A 16,001-nucleotide genomic window follows, 5' to 3' on the forward strand; every position below is an offset into this window, starting at 1 on the left:
GAGAGAGAGACCTGAGGCAGGGCAGACCATTGGTTGGAGATACTCAATAGGCCACTGGAGATTCAGGACTGGAGGTCAGCAGAGGGGTTAGGGCTGGACAAATAGACCTGAGATTCATCTTCTGGAGATAATCATGGAATCCATGGGAGCTGATGAGAATGATATAGTATAGAAGAAGGGAAGGGGGTCCAGGCCAGAGCCCTGGGGGTGGGGGTGGGGTGAGGGGATACCCAAGGAAAAAAAAACAGTTTCCAGAATAAGAGAAGCAGGGTTTAAGTCCCTCCTCTGATGTTTACCACTTGTGTGACCTTGAGCAAGTCACTTAATTTCCTTGGGTCTCACTTTTGTCATCTGTGAAATGAGAGGATTCCACCCTTCTAGTTCTAGGTTCCTAGGGTAGGGCAGCTAGGTGGTGCAGTGGATAAAGCACTCACTGTTCCTGGAGTCAGCAGGACTTGAGTTCAAATCCAGCCTCAGACACTTAGCATTTATTAGCTGTGTAACCCTGGGCAAGTCACTTAACCACAGTTGCCTTAAACATCCGGGGCCATCTCCAGTCATCTTGATGTACATCTTGGCGCTGGACCCAGATGGCTTTGGGGGAGAGAGTGAGGTTGGTGACTTTGCACAGCTCTGCCTCACTTAAATCCAATTCACCGCACATCATGACATCACCTCCGGATGTCATGGGCCTCTCCAAGAATGAAGGACAAACAACAACAAGTTCCTGGGATCCCTAGTCTCCAAGGCCCATTCAGGAGGCAGACTAGGTTCACATGTATGTTTAAAAACAAACAAAATGGAGATAAACAATAGGGCCATTGTGGCTTTGGCTTCCCCCTTCCTTCTGGCTGTTCGCCCTTCCCCCCTCAACTCCTCACAGAGCTACGTTCAGCCTAAGGGCCTCCTTGGCTGCAGCAGCTAGGTGGGCTGGGCTCCTAGGAGTCTTGGACTTGACCATCACTGGCTCTAAACAGCCTGGGAGGCGGATGAAACTTTTGAAGAGCCTTTTCCCTTCCCCCAAACCCCCCAGCAGGAGACCTTGGCATTGAAGGCTTCCACAGCTGCAGCTGAAGCTATCAATAACTCCCCCTCCCCAGTACAAAGGCTGCAGGCTGCCAGGGAAGGGGGCGTGAGTGTCACTGCATAAATTAGCACCCTGTTTGTTTGCTGGGGGCCTCTCCTTCCTGAGGCTGGGCAGCCTTTAATTAGAAAGCCAAACCCTGGGCTGCTATCAGTGCCTGGAAGGATTTCAGAACTAGCTCGCTCTTGTTCTCTGTCTCTCTGTCTCTCTGTCTCTCTGTCTCTCTTTCTCTGTCTCTCTTTCTCCCAATCTTTTTCTCTCCTCTCTGTCTCTGTCTCTCTCTCTGTGTCTCTTTCTCTGTGTCTCTCTATCTCTGTGTGTCTCTCTTTGTCTGTGTCTCTGTCTCTCTGCGTCTGTCTCTCTCTCTCCTCTCTGCCTCTGTCTCTCTCTCTGTGTTTCTGTCTCCATCTCTGTCTGTGTCTCTCTATCTCTGTCTCTCTGTGTGTTTCTCTTTGTCTCTGTCTCTGTTTCTGTCTCTCTCCCAGTCTCTCTCGCCTCTCTATCTCTCTCTGTATTTCTGCCTTTCTGTGTCTCTCTATCTCTGTCTCTCTCTGTGTCTGTGTCTCTGTCTCTCTGTGTCTCTCTCTCCCCACCCCCTCCTTTCACCAGGAAGATATAGTCTGCCTGCCTTCTCAGGGTTGAGCATGGATGCTGTGGCTAATTATGCCAGTGGGTGGGAAAAGTATTTCCACAGAGCATCTTTCATTAATGTTGACCCCTTCCCTTCCCACCAGGATCCCCCCTGGTATTCTGTAGGCTGGGCCACAAGACGCCTGGGACTGACCCTGCCTTTTACTGTCTGCTGCCCCTCTTTATCACCTCCCCCTGCCCCGATCCCAGCCAGGAAACTACAATGTAATGGGCAGGAAGGGAAGAGGAAAGGATGGGAAAGGGGATGGGGAAGCGCTCTGGTCAAGGAAGAGTCTTTCCTCTGCCTAGGGCTTCTGACCTAGAACTAATCAAAACTCATCTGCATATGTGTGTCTGCATCCACACGGAAGGTTGTTTGCAAAGTATTTACATACAGAGGATCATATAATTTTTTTTTCCAGGGCAAGCACAGGGTGTAAACTTGGGATCTCATCATTGTAGGTGACTACTGTGAAGGAAATTCCCTCTGCCTATGCAGTCTGACCCTTTCCTGTAACTGGGAGTCTCTGAGAGTGCCTGGGGCACTGAAAGGTAAATGACTTTCCCACCGTCCCACAGCCAGTATCCGGCCTCTCTCTCCATTCTGCCACACAACCTCTCTGGCCCGACTAATACATTGAGAACTTGAGGGTTCAAGTTCATTTAGCCTAGAGGTTCTAAACCTGGGGTCCACGATTTTTTTTTTTTGCAGGGCAATAAGGGTTAAGTGACTTGCCCAGGGTCACACAACTAGTAAGTATCAGGCATCTGAGGCTGAATTTGAACTCAGGTCCTCCTGAATCCAGGGCTGGTGCTTTATCCATTGCACCACCTAGTTGTCCCCATGAATTTGTTTTTGAAAAATATTTTCATAACCATATTTCAAGATAATGTTTCCTTTGTAACCCATTTACCTGTACTGTATGCATTTAAAAACATTATTCTGAGGTGTCCATAGGTGTCACCAGACACCACCAAGGGAGTCTGTGAAACATACAAAAAAGGTGAAGAAACCTTGGTTCAGTCCAATTCCCCCATAGGATCATAGATTTAGAGTGGGAATGAACCTTTGAGGTCTTTAGGCTGAAGAAAATGAAGTACGGAAAGGCTAACTTAGGGTCTCATAGCTAGTAAGTATTTAAGGTAGGATTTGAACTCAGGTCTCCCTGACCCCAAGTTCAGGTCTATCCACCCTGCCTATCAAAATCCAATCAAAATGAAATATGGTAGAGGGAGGTGTAGGTTTTGTGTGGGAACAACTCGTGGGACTTTGTGTCTTGGTAGCTTTTTCTTGAAGTGTTGGGCAGTCGGAAAAATGGAAGCTTTATTAAAGACTTGTTTGTGCCCTATTTGGAATCAAGAACTTTCCCCATGTGAGGTGAATGTGATAAACCACTATATATTAGGTTAGTGAGGCTGTTGAGAGGGGGGGATTAGTTTTTTAAATAATGTCCTGAATCCCTGTTTAGTATAATACTCTTTGTTATCAGAACATGTGAGAGTCACTAAGCTAATAGCAAAAGTATTTGAGACATTAAAAATGTAAATATCAAGGAATCATTCTATTCCTCCCATAATGCACTATATACACCTTTTATTGGTTTGAGATGAGAATATATCAAATTCCTCCTTAATCTTTTCATCGTAGTAAGAAATGGACACAGCCACCATGGTGGTGGAGAGAGTGTCGGACTCGGAGTCAGAACAATTGAGTTTGAATCCTGCTCCCAATACCTAACTAGCTATATGATTCAGAGTAATAATGAAATCTCTCCCTCTCTATTCCTCCTGTGTACTAACTCTCTTACTAACCTATCTCATAGTAACATCCATTTCTAAAGGCTAACTAAGTTTGCCTGATTAATTCATATCACCTGATAATAATTGGGAGGAATACCCTGGTTGGGGCTCATGGGCTATTGTACTAGAAAACTACTCCCCAGCCCTTCAAGCTACTTTAGGACTCTAAGGAGAAATGGAGTGGCTACTCTGCGGATCCAGTTTGCCAGAGCAAGTGGAATTTGAGAATGAATCCCCAAACTGAGCTACATGAACATGAAAGAGATATAAAATAATGTATGAAATGAGGCTCTAGGAGGAAGGCTTTCAATATATGCAAAGCAATGTGGAAAGGGAAGTGGCAGGAGGAAGACTGTCATTACATTGTATTAAACCTTGAATGCCCTGTAAGAAAAGGCCAATATTCAAATCTGGCCTCAGACACATTGAAAAAGGGGATAATAACCACCCCTACCTCAAAGGGTGGTTGTGTGGAGCAAATGAAATAATATTGGGAAAGTGTTTAGCACAGTACCCAGCACATAATAGGCTCTCTGTTAATGTTTATTCCCTTGGCTTTCCTTCCCCTTATGGGATGATTATTCATATTATACACACACACACACACACACACACACACACACACACGCACACGCACACGCACACGCACACGCACATGCACAAATCTAGACTTTACAAAAGGATTTTCCCAAAGGAAATGTCTTAAATAGGAAAACTCCCAAGTACATTTAAATGTTTGTTTACATATCATTACCTGTTCACAGATCATTAACAGACTCTGGTAGGGACAGAGATTCTTGAAGTGAAAAAAAATCAGATGTACCAATTGCAAATCAATCAGTAAGAAGATAAAGGACCTTTGTAGCTATAATGTCAGTAAATGATGAATTCGGAGGTGTACAGTAATAACTTCACTCAGGTTGGTTTTAGAAGACCTAAGTTTGAGATCCCACACCCTTACTTACTAGCTATGTTACCCTAGGTTAGCCTCTTTCACCTCATATCTGTGAACCTCAGTAATAATATCTTGTATTCAGTTTCGCTGTTTTGTTCAGTTTTTTTCAGTTGTGTCTGACTCTTTGTGACCCCATTTGGGGTTTTCTTCACAAAGATACTGGAGTGGTTTGCCATTTCCTTCTCCAACTAATTTTACAGGTGGGGAAACTGAGGCAAATAGAATTAAGTGACTTGCCCAGGATCACACAGCTAGTAAGTGTCTGTTAATTTTGTTTGTTTGTTTGGTTTTTTTTGCGGGGCAATGGGGGTTAAGTGACTTGCCCAGGGTCACACAGCTGTGTCAAGTGTCAAGTGTCTGAAGTCAGATTTGAACTCAGGTCATCCTGAATCTAGGGCTGGTGCTTTATCCACTGCGCCACCTAGCTGCCCCCGTAAGGATTGACGTATTGTGTTCCAACCAAGGAGGAGGAACTAGGAAAAAATGGATTGAAGTTACCCAGTGCTATTCTAACACAGCATCAGCATCCCCTCATTGAAGGTCTTCAGGCAAGGCCTGGATGTCCATTTGTCAGGGCTGTTGTTGAGGGAAAGAGCTTTTTTCAAGTAGATGACCCCTGTGAGGGTCTTTCCAAACCCTGAGATTCTTTGATTTTATGTATGTGTATGTGTATGTATGTGTGTGTATATATATATATGCATGTATATATGCGTGTATATATCTTAATGTGATTTTATACATATATACATATATGTAGTGTATATATGGTTATCATATATAGTGTGTGTGAGATTTTAGATCTGTATGTCTGTGATATAAATATACATACACACACATATATATTCTAGGATATTTGTTAGGAATTGACATCAGACTTACCTTCTTATAGTTTACAAACTCTACTTCCTTTCTTTTTTTTTCCCTTTTAAATCAAGGCAGTGTTTGCCTTTCTCTGATCTTGTGGCTCTTCATTCATTCTCCCAAGTCTATCAAAGCACTGACTGCACCGACTGTGCTGTAGTAATTGAATATTCTAGCTATTTTGTTATTCTGTGATATAGTTCATCTGTTGGAGAAGGAAATGGCAAACCACCCCAGTATCTTTGCCAAGAAAACCCCAAATGGGGTCACGAAGAGTAAGACATGACTGAAATGACTGAAAAACAATAATAACAGTTCATCTGTGCTAGGTGACTTGACCTTAATAAAGTCAGTTAAGCCTTTTCTCATTATTGGTCTCCATATGTGGGGTTTGAAGTCCCACTCCCCTATTTTCATTCCATCTTTTCTACTTCAAATATCATTCTTCTTGACAGAGAAAACAGAGGCATTATAAGATCTGAAATAACTCTTTTTTTTTTTCCAATTTAGTCCAAGGTTCTAGCTTGTTGAGAACTTTTTGGATCCTAATTCTGTCCTTTAGCATGTTTGAACCCTGTTCAGGTTTATACCATTTCATTAGATTTGCAAAACTCTGGACAAATATATCATTACCCACCCTTATTAGGTGAACTTCAGCCCTGGGCAAAAAGGTCAACATTCTTGTATTTGCAACCATGGTCTAGAAATCCAAATCCTGATCTCAGATTAGAGCCCACCTTTACCCCAGTTTAACCATCTATTCACTTTCCAAACTGGCCTTTCTGCTCTGCAGAGTTTGACATCAATCTGCAGCAGGGACGATGCTCTCTGTGTCCCCAAGGACCCTGGTGTCTTTTCCAGTGCCTTGTTAGCCCTAACAATATTTTCTAGGGAGCTTCTAACCTTTGTACCTACATAAATTACAGGAAGTTAGTACTGGCTATCAGGTCTAGCAAGTCTTAGGAGATTCTCCGAACACAAACCCTAGGAAGACAGTTGTTGTTGTTGTTGTTCAATTGTGTCTGACTCTTCATGATCCCATTTGGGCTTTTCTTGGCAAAGATTCTGCAGTGGTTTGCCGTTCCCTTCTCCAACTAATTTTACAGATGAGGAAACTGAGGCAAACAGGGTTAAGTGACTTGCCCAGGGTCACACAGCTAGGAAGTATCTGAAGCCAGATCTGAACTCAGGAAGCAGAGTCTTCCGGACGGCAGGTCTAGCCCTCTATCCATGGCACCATCGAGCTCCCCAAGACAGTAGACCTCTCCATTCTTAGCATCTGGTCAATAAATAATGACACTGGGGGCATTTTGCCTAGTGTGAATCGACAGTCACTCCTTATCTTGTGTCCTTCTGATCCTTACTGGATGACTATTGTTCTCTTGAGAGCACCCGTGGACTGACGTTGTCTTCCCTTTGAGAGCAAGAAGTGGCTCCTTTCTCAACGATCTTTCTCAAAGCTTCTTTCTCTTCTTTCTTCCCCCTTTAATTTCTCTCCTATCCCTTAGGTCCAGTTGATCAATGGCCTTTCTATTTCTCCTGCATGTCACACAACCCTCAGTTGGTCAGCAAAGAAGCATTTATTAGGCGCTTATTATGTGCACAGCATTGTGCTAAGCACCAGGGTAACATAGAAAGGCCTGAGACAGTCCCAGCGGCTCTCAAGGAGAGAAGTCCAGGCATGGGAGACAGCCACTGTGAATGCCCAGAGTCTGGAGATAGAATGGGTTTTTTTGAGGGACAAAAGGGAGGCCAATGTTGCTGTGGAGGTAAGTGTAGGAGGTTATGGAGGGCTTTACTGACAGAGGATTATTGAACATCGGGGTGCTGTGGCTCAGACATGTGGTTTAGGAAAATCATTTTGGTGGCTGAATGGAGGATGGATTGGAGTGGGAGAGAGACCTGAATAGGCAGACCCACTGTCAAGTTATCACAGTAAGTCTAGGCATGGAGGGAGAAGGGCCAGAACCAGGGAAGTGCCAGTGACAGGGGGGAGAAGGGCCCATCATTAAGAGATGGTGCCAGGGCAGCTAGGTGGTGCAGTGGATAAAGCACTGGCCTTGGATTCAGGAGGACTTGAGTTCAAATCCAGTCTCAGACATTTGACACTTACTAGCTGTGTGACCCTGGGCAAGTCACTTAACCCTCATTGCGCCATAAAAAAACAAAAAATAACAACAAAAGATGGTGCAAAGGTAAAATTGACAGTTCTTGGCAAGAGATTGGACACGAGGGGGTGAGAGATACCAAGGAATCCAGGATGACTCCTAAGTTATGAGCCTGAGGGACTGGGAGGATGGGGTTACCCTCTACACAGATAGGGAAGGTACAAATACAAGCAATCAAGGCAGTCCATGACGTCAAGGAGTTTATGGTTTTAGGGGGAAAGACAATGTAGCTGGAAAGGGGAACTTTGCAGGGGTGGCAAGGAAGCAGAAGGATGGATAAAATGGGCTTGGAAGGGACTCTTAAATGCTATATTTTTTTGGAACTCAAGATTTTATTACAAAACGAATGTTACAAATTGTTTTTACATGTATTCAGGAAAAAATACTATTTAAAAGAAAAAATGAAACCCTGAATTTCTATTTCAGACTGTTTACTTAAAAAAAAACTATGTAATAAATATTACACATTGTTTTCAAAGCTACCTTTCTTTTCTGTGCTTCCTTCTAAGTTTTCTTTTTGTTCTCTGCTGTGCACTTTTAATTTTTTCTCTCTCCCTCCCCACCCTGCCCTAGAGAAGGCTACAATTAAGCACACACAAGTGTGATGTATGTATGTATATATTTTTTTAACTCTTCAAAATATAAGATTCCAAAACCTACAGTCTTTTAATGTAGAAACTACTAGGTCTTGTGTGATCCTGATTGTAGCTCCACAGTATTTATTTTTTCTTGTCACTTGTAGTATTTTCTCCTTAACCTGGAAATTTTGAAACTTGGCTATGACATTCTTGCAAGTTTTCATCCTGGGATCTCCTTTAAGTGGTGATGGTGGATTTTTCCAATTTCGACTTTACCTTCTTGTTCTAAAACTTCAAGGCATTTAATGCCATTTTGTTCATGCCTCTCTGCCTTCTTACCATACTTTGCACCCATCTTGGAAATACTTACATTCACATATTTCCCTCAATTAAATATAAGCTCCTAGAGGGCAGGAACTGTTTCACTTTCATCTTTTTCTTTTTAATCACAGAGTAAGCATTTGATAAATTCTGACCAACATAATAAATGCATGTTGATTGATTCATCTAGATAGTCCAACATTCTCTGATTCTGCCTCTATGATTTTCTTATTAATTTCTGGGAAACAGAAGAAATTAGTGAATTATTTGAAATAGAATGTTAGAAGGGCCTTAGAACATAAAATGTTAGAGAGAGGTTTTTAGAACACAGAATGTCCGAGCTGGGAGGGCCCTTAGAACACAGGATGTCAGGGCTGGGAGGGCCCTTAGAACATAAAATGTCAGAGCTGGGAAGGCCCTTAGAACAGCCACAGGAGCTTGGTGTATGGTGTGTCAGAACTGGATGGGATTGTAGGACACAGAATGTTGGGGATAGGCATTTTCCCCTTGGGAGGAGAAATAACTTGGCCAAGGTAACACAATGAGTTGGAGATAAAATTCAGTTTCCTGACTCCCAGCCTAGTGCCCTTCACAGTTCCTGGTTGTTTAAAAATTAAGAACTGTGGGTAAATTGGTAGCACAGCAAATGAATTTAAGTAGGACTGTGCCAAGTATCATAGCTGGATGCCCTGAGAAACACAGTCAGTCAGACCTGACAGATCTGGACTAATTGTGGGGGAAGGCCGGTCTGAATGACTGAGGAATCAGATTGGCATGGAATGTTTTTACAAAGAATGAAGCATGATGGTTTTTCAGTACCTATATATGGCAGACTAATGGCTAACAAAGTGTTGCCAAGTAGGGACCCTGCCAGACCTGTCTTAATGAACAAATAAAGCTCATTTGTAATTAGCCCACTAATTGTATGCAAATAGTGTGGCTAATTGCTTGAAAACAGTTTGTTCTCTTAAGTAGGTTAAATATCCTCTCCTGAAATTGTCTTCACTGCTGTGCAATAGCTGTGGGTGAGGGGCATCTAGAAATAGGTTTGGAGCTCTATGGATGACCTTGGACATGTCACTTCTCTATTCAGGGTCTCAGATTTCTCATCTCTAAAATCAAGAGGTTTGAAGGCTAAATGATTTCTTAGGGCCCTCCCAACCCTGTCATTTTGTGTCCTAAGGTCCTTCTCAAGTCTGACATTCTGTGTTCTAAGGTCTTTCTCAGCTCTAATCATCAGGATCTAAGGTCTCCCCAACCTCCGACATTCTATGATCTCAGGTCACTTCCTGCACTAATTTGCTTAGCAAATCTTTTCCTTATGAACCGAGCATTGACAAACTTCAGTCAATGGTTTCAGTCAAAGTTATAGCATTTTTAAACATGTGTATCGACACATCACTGATATGTATTGTGGAACACTGGGGACAGCCTGGATCAGGTAATTGCATGAATTATGAATAATTGACAAAAATATAATTTTGCTCCTTTTCGATTATGAAAGAAACTGGAATTTCCAGCCTAAAAGTATTGCCAAATCGAGATCCTGTTAGGCCTGCTTTAATGAATAGATAAGACTTCACTTTCATTAGTACTTTAATTGTTCCTGTGCAAATGGATGTGGCTACACTACCCACAAACACTTTGTTTCCTTAAGTAGGCTAAGGAGTTTTCTTTGGCAACCTTTTTATAAGAGCCTTTTGTTTTGCAGAGTAGGGAGAGAATGACCTTAGCTGGGGGCCCTCGTTGGGATTCTTACACTTTCTAAATGGGTGGGATCTAAATGAAAAACCTTCGAATGTAATTTAATTCAATTTAGTAACTAGACCTACTGAGTGCTGGGCTGATTAGGACAGATAGACAGAAATGGGGGGAAAGCAATATAAACCAGCCCCCATCCCACCCCTGCCCTGAGGGTTCTAATCCTCAAGAAACTTACATTTTTCTAGATCATAAATTTTGTTAGCAGATACATAAATATGGACAGGATGGTTTGGTGAAGACAAGAGCTCTAAAAACTAGACAAGTCGGGGCAGCTAGGTGGCGCAGTGGACAGAGCACTGGCCAATCCGACCTCAGACACTTAACACTTACTAGCTGTGTGACCCTGGGCAAGTCACTTAACCCCAATTGCCTCACTAAAAAAACCCCCAAAAACTAGACAAGTCAGTTGAGGCTCCCCCATGACACCTGTGATGAGCTTTGAAGGTAAGCTCTAGTTCATCCCAATGTTGTTCCTAAAATACGGTTTCCAGAACTAAACATAATACCCTAGATAATCTCTGCGGTCCCTTCTTGTTCTAAATCTTATGAAATCTAGTCTAAATACCTCTTCTTTACAAATGGGGAACTAGAAGCCAGAACCATAATTAGGGTGGGGGCGATGGGGTATAACCCAGGACTCTGGCGCAGGGTTGTGTGTTTCCTCCCTACAATGAAGCCTGATCTCTCTTATTAACCAGCCAGAGGCCATGACCATATCCTGAGCATCCCATTGCTTCAGCATCCCTCTCTTGCTTGCTGCCTCCATTTTCCTCTCACCTTCTTCTTGGGAGGTAGGGGTGAGGGCTGTACCTGGAGCTGTCCAACACTCCAAAATTTCCCAGGTGCTGGAATTGCCAGTTAAGGCTCTGCGGGAGAACCAGAGAAAGTGAGAAGTGCGAAGTCACAGTGACAGAGCAAGACCCTGAGCCTCGCCGTCTGGACTCTCAGGATCAGGCTCCTTCTGCTCTCTATACCATAGAAGCCCACCCAAGTGTACCCTATGACTGCTGGGTAAAGATGGTATTGGGGATTTCCAAGGCCCATTTCGAAGGCTGTAGTTTCTGGGCAACCATGCAATAATAAAGGAAAAGAACAAAGGGAAGACGATCCATAAAGTGGTAGGGGATGGGTGCCGGAGAGGTAGGGGATGGGGGCTGTGAAAGGAGAACACTGGGCTTTATTAGCTGTGTGTGTGGATTCAGTCCCTCCCATTTCTTTGGGCCTCAGGTTTCTTATATGGAAAAGGAGAGCATAAGATGGCTTTTAGGGTTCTAGTCAGCTCTAAGTCCAATGATCTCAAGATCCTGACTCAACTGTAACATTCCAGGTGTTCCTTTCCAGCTCTAAAATCTCAGGTTCTAATTGTTTTTTCAGCTCTGACATTCCAAGTTCTCAGGGTCCTTTCAGTTTTAGATTTCCAATTTCTAATGTTCTGTGGCCAAAGGTCCCTTTTTTCACTGACATTTTATGTTCTAGACTCAATGTCCTGTGTTCTTTGTGTTCTAAGGCCCCTCCCAGCTCTGACCACCCTGTGTTCCAAGGCCCTACCAGCACTGACATTCTGGGTTCTAAGTGCCCTCCTTCCTCTGACATTCTGGGTTCTAAGGGCCCTCCCAGCTCTGAAATTCTGGGTTCTAAGGCCCCTCCCAGCTCTGACATTCTATGTTCCAACTTTCCCCTCTAGCAGTGACATTCTGTGATTCTATGAATGTTCCTGTCCATTAATTCTGGAAAGCCCGGTCTGCTGAAGTGCCTGTCTCCATGATTAACTATGGGGGAACAGCCGATTATGGGAAAGTGAAAAAAGGATCCCTTTTCTCTGGGGACTCTGTAGAATGGTTCCTATTTCAAAGACACTAATGTTTCCACAGTAATTAAGGTGAAGGAAGAAGAGAAGGAGGAAAAAAAAAAAAGCACTTTGTGGTCTCTTCATCCTTGCTCCAGATTAATTACTTTTGGTGCTTTGACAAAAATATAGTTTGTGAACGGCCGAGGTGTAAAACACGTTAATGATCATGTTATGGCGGGCGGCCTCATTATGTAATTTCAGGCACTTACGGTGATGGGGGAATGAGTAACTGTAATTACATAGTAATAATCTCAGCCAAATTGTGTGCCACCCAGGAAAGAGAATAGTATTTAAGGAACTCAAAACAGGAATTAGGCTGGGAGAACAAGCATTTGGTTGGACACAGGTTGTTGTGCCCTGGCATAGTCTTAGAATCTGAGGACCTAGGTTTGAATTCTGCCTTTCCTGTGAACTAGCTGGGTGATACTTAGATAAGTCACATTCCCTCTTTGGGCTGCCCTCCTTACCATTCCCTTATTTGACTTTCATAGATAGTATAGGCATTAGGGAGAGCCAAGTTCAAATCCTGCCCTCTGACACATACTGCCTTTGTGACTCTTGATTTAATCTCTTAATCTCCCAATGACCAAGAAACCCTTTAAGACTACAAATTGACAATCTGCATTGCAATCTTTAGCATTCCCACACCAATGCAATCACAGGTCTTGGACAAAACACAAAGCAGAGTATGACTTCCATGAATGGTCCCTTCAAATGCACATCCCATGAGTAGACATTGATAATTCATAGGGTATAGAGTTAGAAGGGATTTTACAGATCTAGTCTTACTCCTTCATTTGAACTGATGCCAAAATGGCATCATGGGAAGAGTCTAAGACTTGCTTGGATTTAGGGGAGAATTCAGTTCCTATCTTGCTCCTTCCCTCCCCCAATGACCATCTGGTTGATCATGGACCTATTTTAACTTTCAGAATCTTGGTGCCTCTACAGGTACCATCAGTAGTGATCTAATGCTCCTTCCCATAGAGAGAAACATATGAGATAATGTATATGTAACCCTTGACCCAACAGTTCTAGATCTGAGATTACCAGGGCTTGGGTCTGACTTTGTGATCTCTCAAAATAAGAATATCTCTTTGGCTCATTTTATCCATAACCTGGAGAGCTACCTCAGGGAACCTCAGAATACAGCTCATGCCCTAGTATTCAATGATGTAGGTGAAAGTGTCCCCTATTCTTGTGTAAACATTCAAGGTAACAATGCATGTTGGACACAGGATAGCCTTTCCCACCTCACATTGCAGAGAATGTAAGGCAGCATTAAGGATTCACAGGAGCTCATTTAGTTTATACAATTATGGAATTCCATTTAGTTTATAAAATTTACAACAAATTCCACTTCTCCCCCTAGGGAGCTATATTTCTCTCTCCAAAGTTACCAGTGATCTCTTAATTGCTACATCCACTGACCTTTTCTCTATTATTGTTTATGTCAACTCTGAACACTGTTGATTACCCTCTTCTCTTAGAAACCCTTTTCTCTGGGTTTTTGTGAAACTGTTCTCTCCTGCCTTCTCCTATCAGTCTGACAACTTCTCCTCAGTCTCCTTTGCTTGATCTTCATTCTTGTCACATACATTGTTGTTCAGTTGTGTCTGACTCTCTGTGATCCCATTTGGGGTTTTCTTGGCCAAGATACTGGAGTGGTTTGCTGTTTCCTTCTCCAGCTCATTTTACAGATGAGGAAACTGAGGCAAACAGGGGCAATTGACTTACCTAGGGTCATATGGATAGATAGTGTCAGAGGCTTGATTTGAACTCATGTCTTCTTGACTCTGCTCGATCCACTGCACCACCTAGCTGTCCCTACCTAGTTAAGTACCTGGTTATTTACATGTTGCTTCTCCCATTAAATGACAGGTGCTTGAGGGTAGAAACAACTCCCTTTCTTTGTATTCTTAGCACCTAGAACAGGGCAGGAGCTGACAAAGGGTAAGAGCTTAATTAATGCTTGTAGATTTACTTCTTAAAAGCCCCCTTTCCTCCGAAAAGAAAGAATTTTTAGTTGACTAAAGAGGCGAACTCCCTCTCTTAGAGACAGTAATAGAATGCTGGACCCATAGTCAGGAAGACCTGAGTTCAAATCCAGATCCTGACACTTACTAGTTGTTAGTGGCAAGTCCTCACCCATCAGAGCCCTACCTCCATCAACATCTGGGACTGATGGGGATACCCATTTTTCCCTCTCTGATTCTCGAAGAGCCATTCTTTTTTTTTTTTTTTTGGTGAAAGTGAAATTAAAATCTATTGATTAGTCATATGACTAATTCAAGACAAATAATTAAACAGCAAGATACATTCTGTAGTTACTCCTCAAGACTGGGGTTTTGGTGCCTCTTCATATTTGGGGTCTTCAAATTTGAATGTTGGGAATGTATTCATGTCTGCTTTACCATACATCTGCTTAAGCTTGAACAGTTCCCTGTCCAGATCTTGTTGATATTCACGACCTATATCAACAGGTCCTCCAGCTGCCTGTCTCTTGGATTTATATTCTCTAATTTTGTCTACAAAGAGTTTTTGAACAGGATCAAGTTCCTTGTTAAATGCAATAGCTGTAATACCAATGTTCCTTCGAAAATATACTGAAGTTGTGGACTGAACAAGAGATAAAAACCTGGAAAGACTTTTAAGAGCCATGGTGATTCTGACCCCACCGTTCAATCCCAGTCACCTTGCAACCCGGTCTCGAAGAGCCATTCTTTATGACAAAGAATAAGAAAGGAAGAGAAAGGGGAAAAAAGAATTTCTGCAAAATTAATCAACACAGCAACTGAGTCCGATGGTTCTACATCCATAATTCCTGATTTCTTCAAAGAAAGAAGGAAAATGAATTGTTACATCTCTTCTCTGGGGATAGTCTTAGTTATTATAATGGCATGGCTTTCACATTTTTTTGGTTCTTTTTCTTTACATTAAAAATGTTTAAAAGATAATTTTTGTTTTTGCAGGGCAATGAGGGTTAAGTGACTTGCCCAGGGTCACACAGCTAATAAATGTCAAGTGTCTGAGACTATATAATTTGTTTTTAACAATGCCCAAATTCTCTCCCACCTGTACTACCCTCTTTCCTCTCCAAAACAGCTATACCATATAAAAATTTTTTTAAAAAATTGAAAAAGAGAGGGCAGCTAGGTGGCATAGTGGATAAAGCACTGGCCCTGCATTCAGGAGGACCTGAGTTCAAATCTGGCCTCAGACATTTGACACTTACTAGCTGTGTGACTCTGGGCAAGTCACTTAACCCTCATTGCCCCACAAAAACCAAACAAAAAACCAAAAAGAAAAATAAATAAATAAATTCTCTTAAAAAAAATTGAAAAAGAAAACAAAAGGGAAGACAAAAAATACATTGAAAATGTATTTTTGTATTTCAATGTTTTTTTTCAATACATTGAAAAAAAATCTGACAATATGTTCTTCATGAATCTGCTCCCCACACCACTTCTGCAAAGAAGGGGAGGTATCTTCTCGTAATCTCTTCCTTGATACCAAATTTGTTCTGTCTAATTTTTCAACATTCATTTGTGATTGTTCTGTGGTTGCTGTTCTTTCCATTTTCATTATTGTAGTCATTGTGTGCTTATTGTTTCCTCGTTGTGCTTACTTCTGTATTATTTCATATAAATCTTCCCAAGCTTCTCTGTATTCGTATCTTATAGCTCAATAATATTCCCCTTCAGTCATGTATCTTAATTTATTTCGCCATTCCTCATGCAATGGGGATCTCCTTTGTTTCTAGCTCTTTTATATCCCCCCAAATGCTGCTCTAAATACATATTTTGGACTGTATGAGGCTCTTTCTTCCTTATATTTAATCTCCTCGGGCTGATATGTAGAAGGGAACTCTGGGTTAGAGGGTACAGACACTTCAGGTCTGACTCCAAATCCCTTGTGATCCTTTGTGTGAGGCCACACAAAGGAGTATGGGCAGTAATGTGCCAAGCCATGAACCTTTCTTTGCCCCATC

General features: G+C 42.3%; 1 protein-coding gene across 1 annotated transcript; it reads right to left on the bottom strand.

The window, feature by feature from the left end:
- Nucleotides 1–14,236: 14,236 nt before the first annotated feature.
- Nucleotides 14,237–14,717, bottom strand: LOC122750299 (ATP synthase-coupling factor 6, mitochondrial-like). The gene has a single exon (XM_043996991.1). The coding sequence runs from the start codon at nucleotides 14,669–14,671 to the stop codon at nucleotides 14,345–14,347; it is 327 nt and encodes a 108-aa protein (XP_043852926.1). The 5' UTR covers nucleotides 14,672–14,717; the 3' UTR covers nucleotides 14,237–14,344.
- Between the last annotated feature and the right edge of the window lie 1,284 nt (nucleotides 14,718–16,001).

Source organism: Dromiciops gliroides, chromosome 3 (genome assembly GCF_019393635.1).
Source record: "Dromiciops gliroides isolate mDroGli1 chromosome 3, mDroGli1.pri, whole genome shotgun sequence".
Lineage (NCBI taxonomy): Eukaryota > Metazoa > Chordata > Mammalia > Microbiotheria > Microbiotheriidae > Dromiciops > Dromiciops gliroides.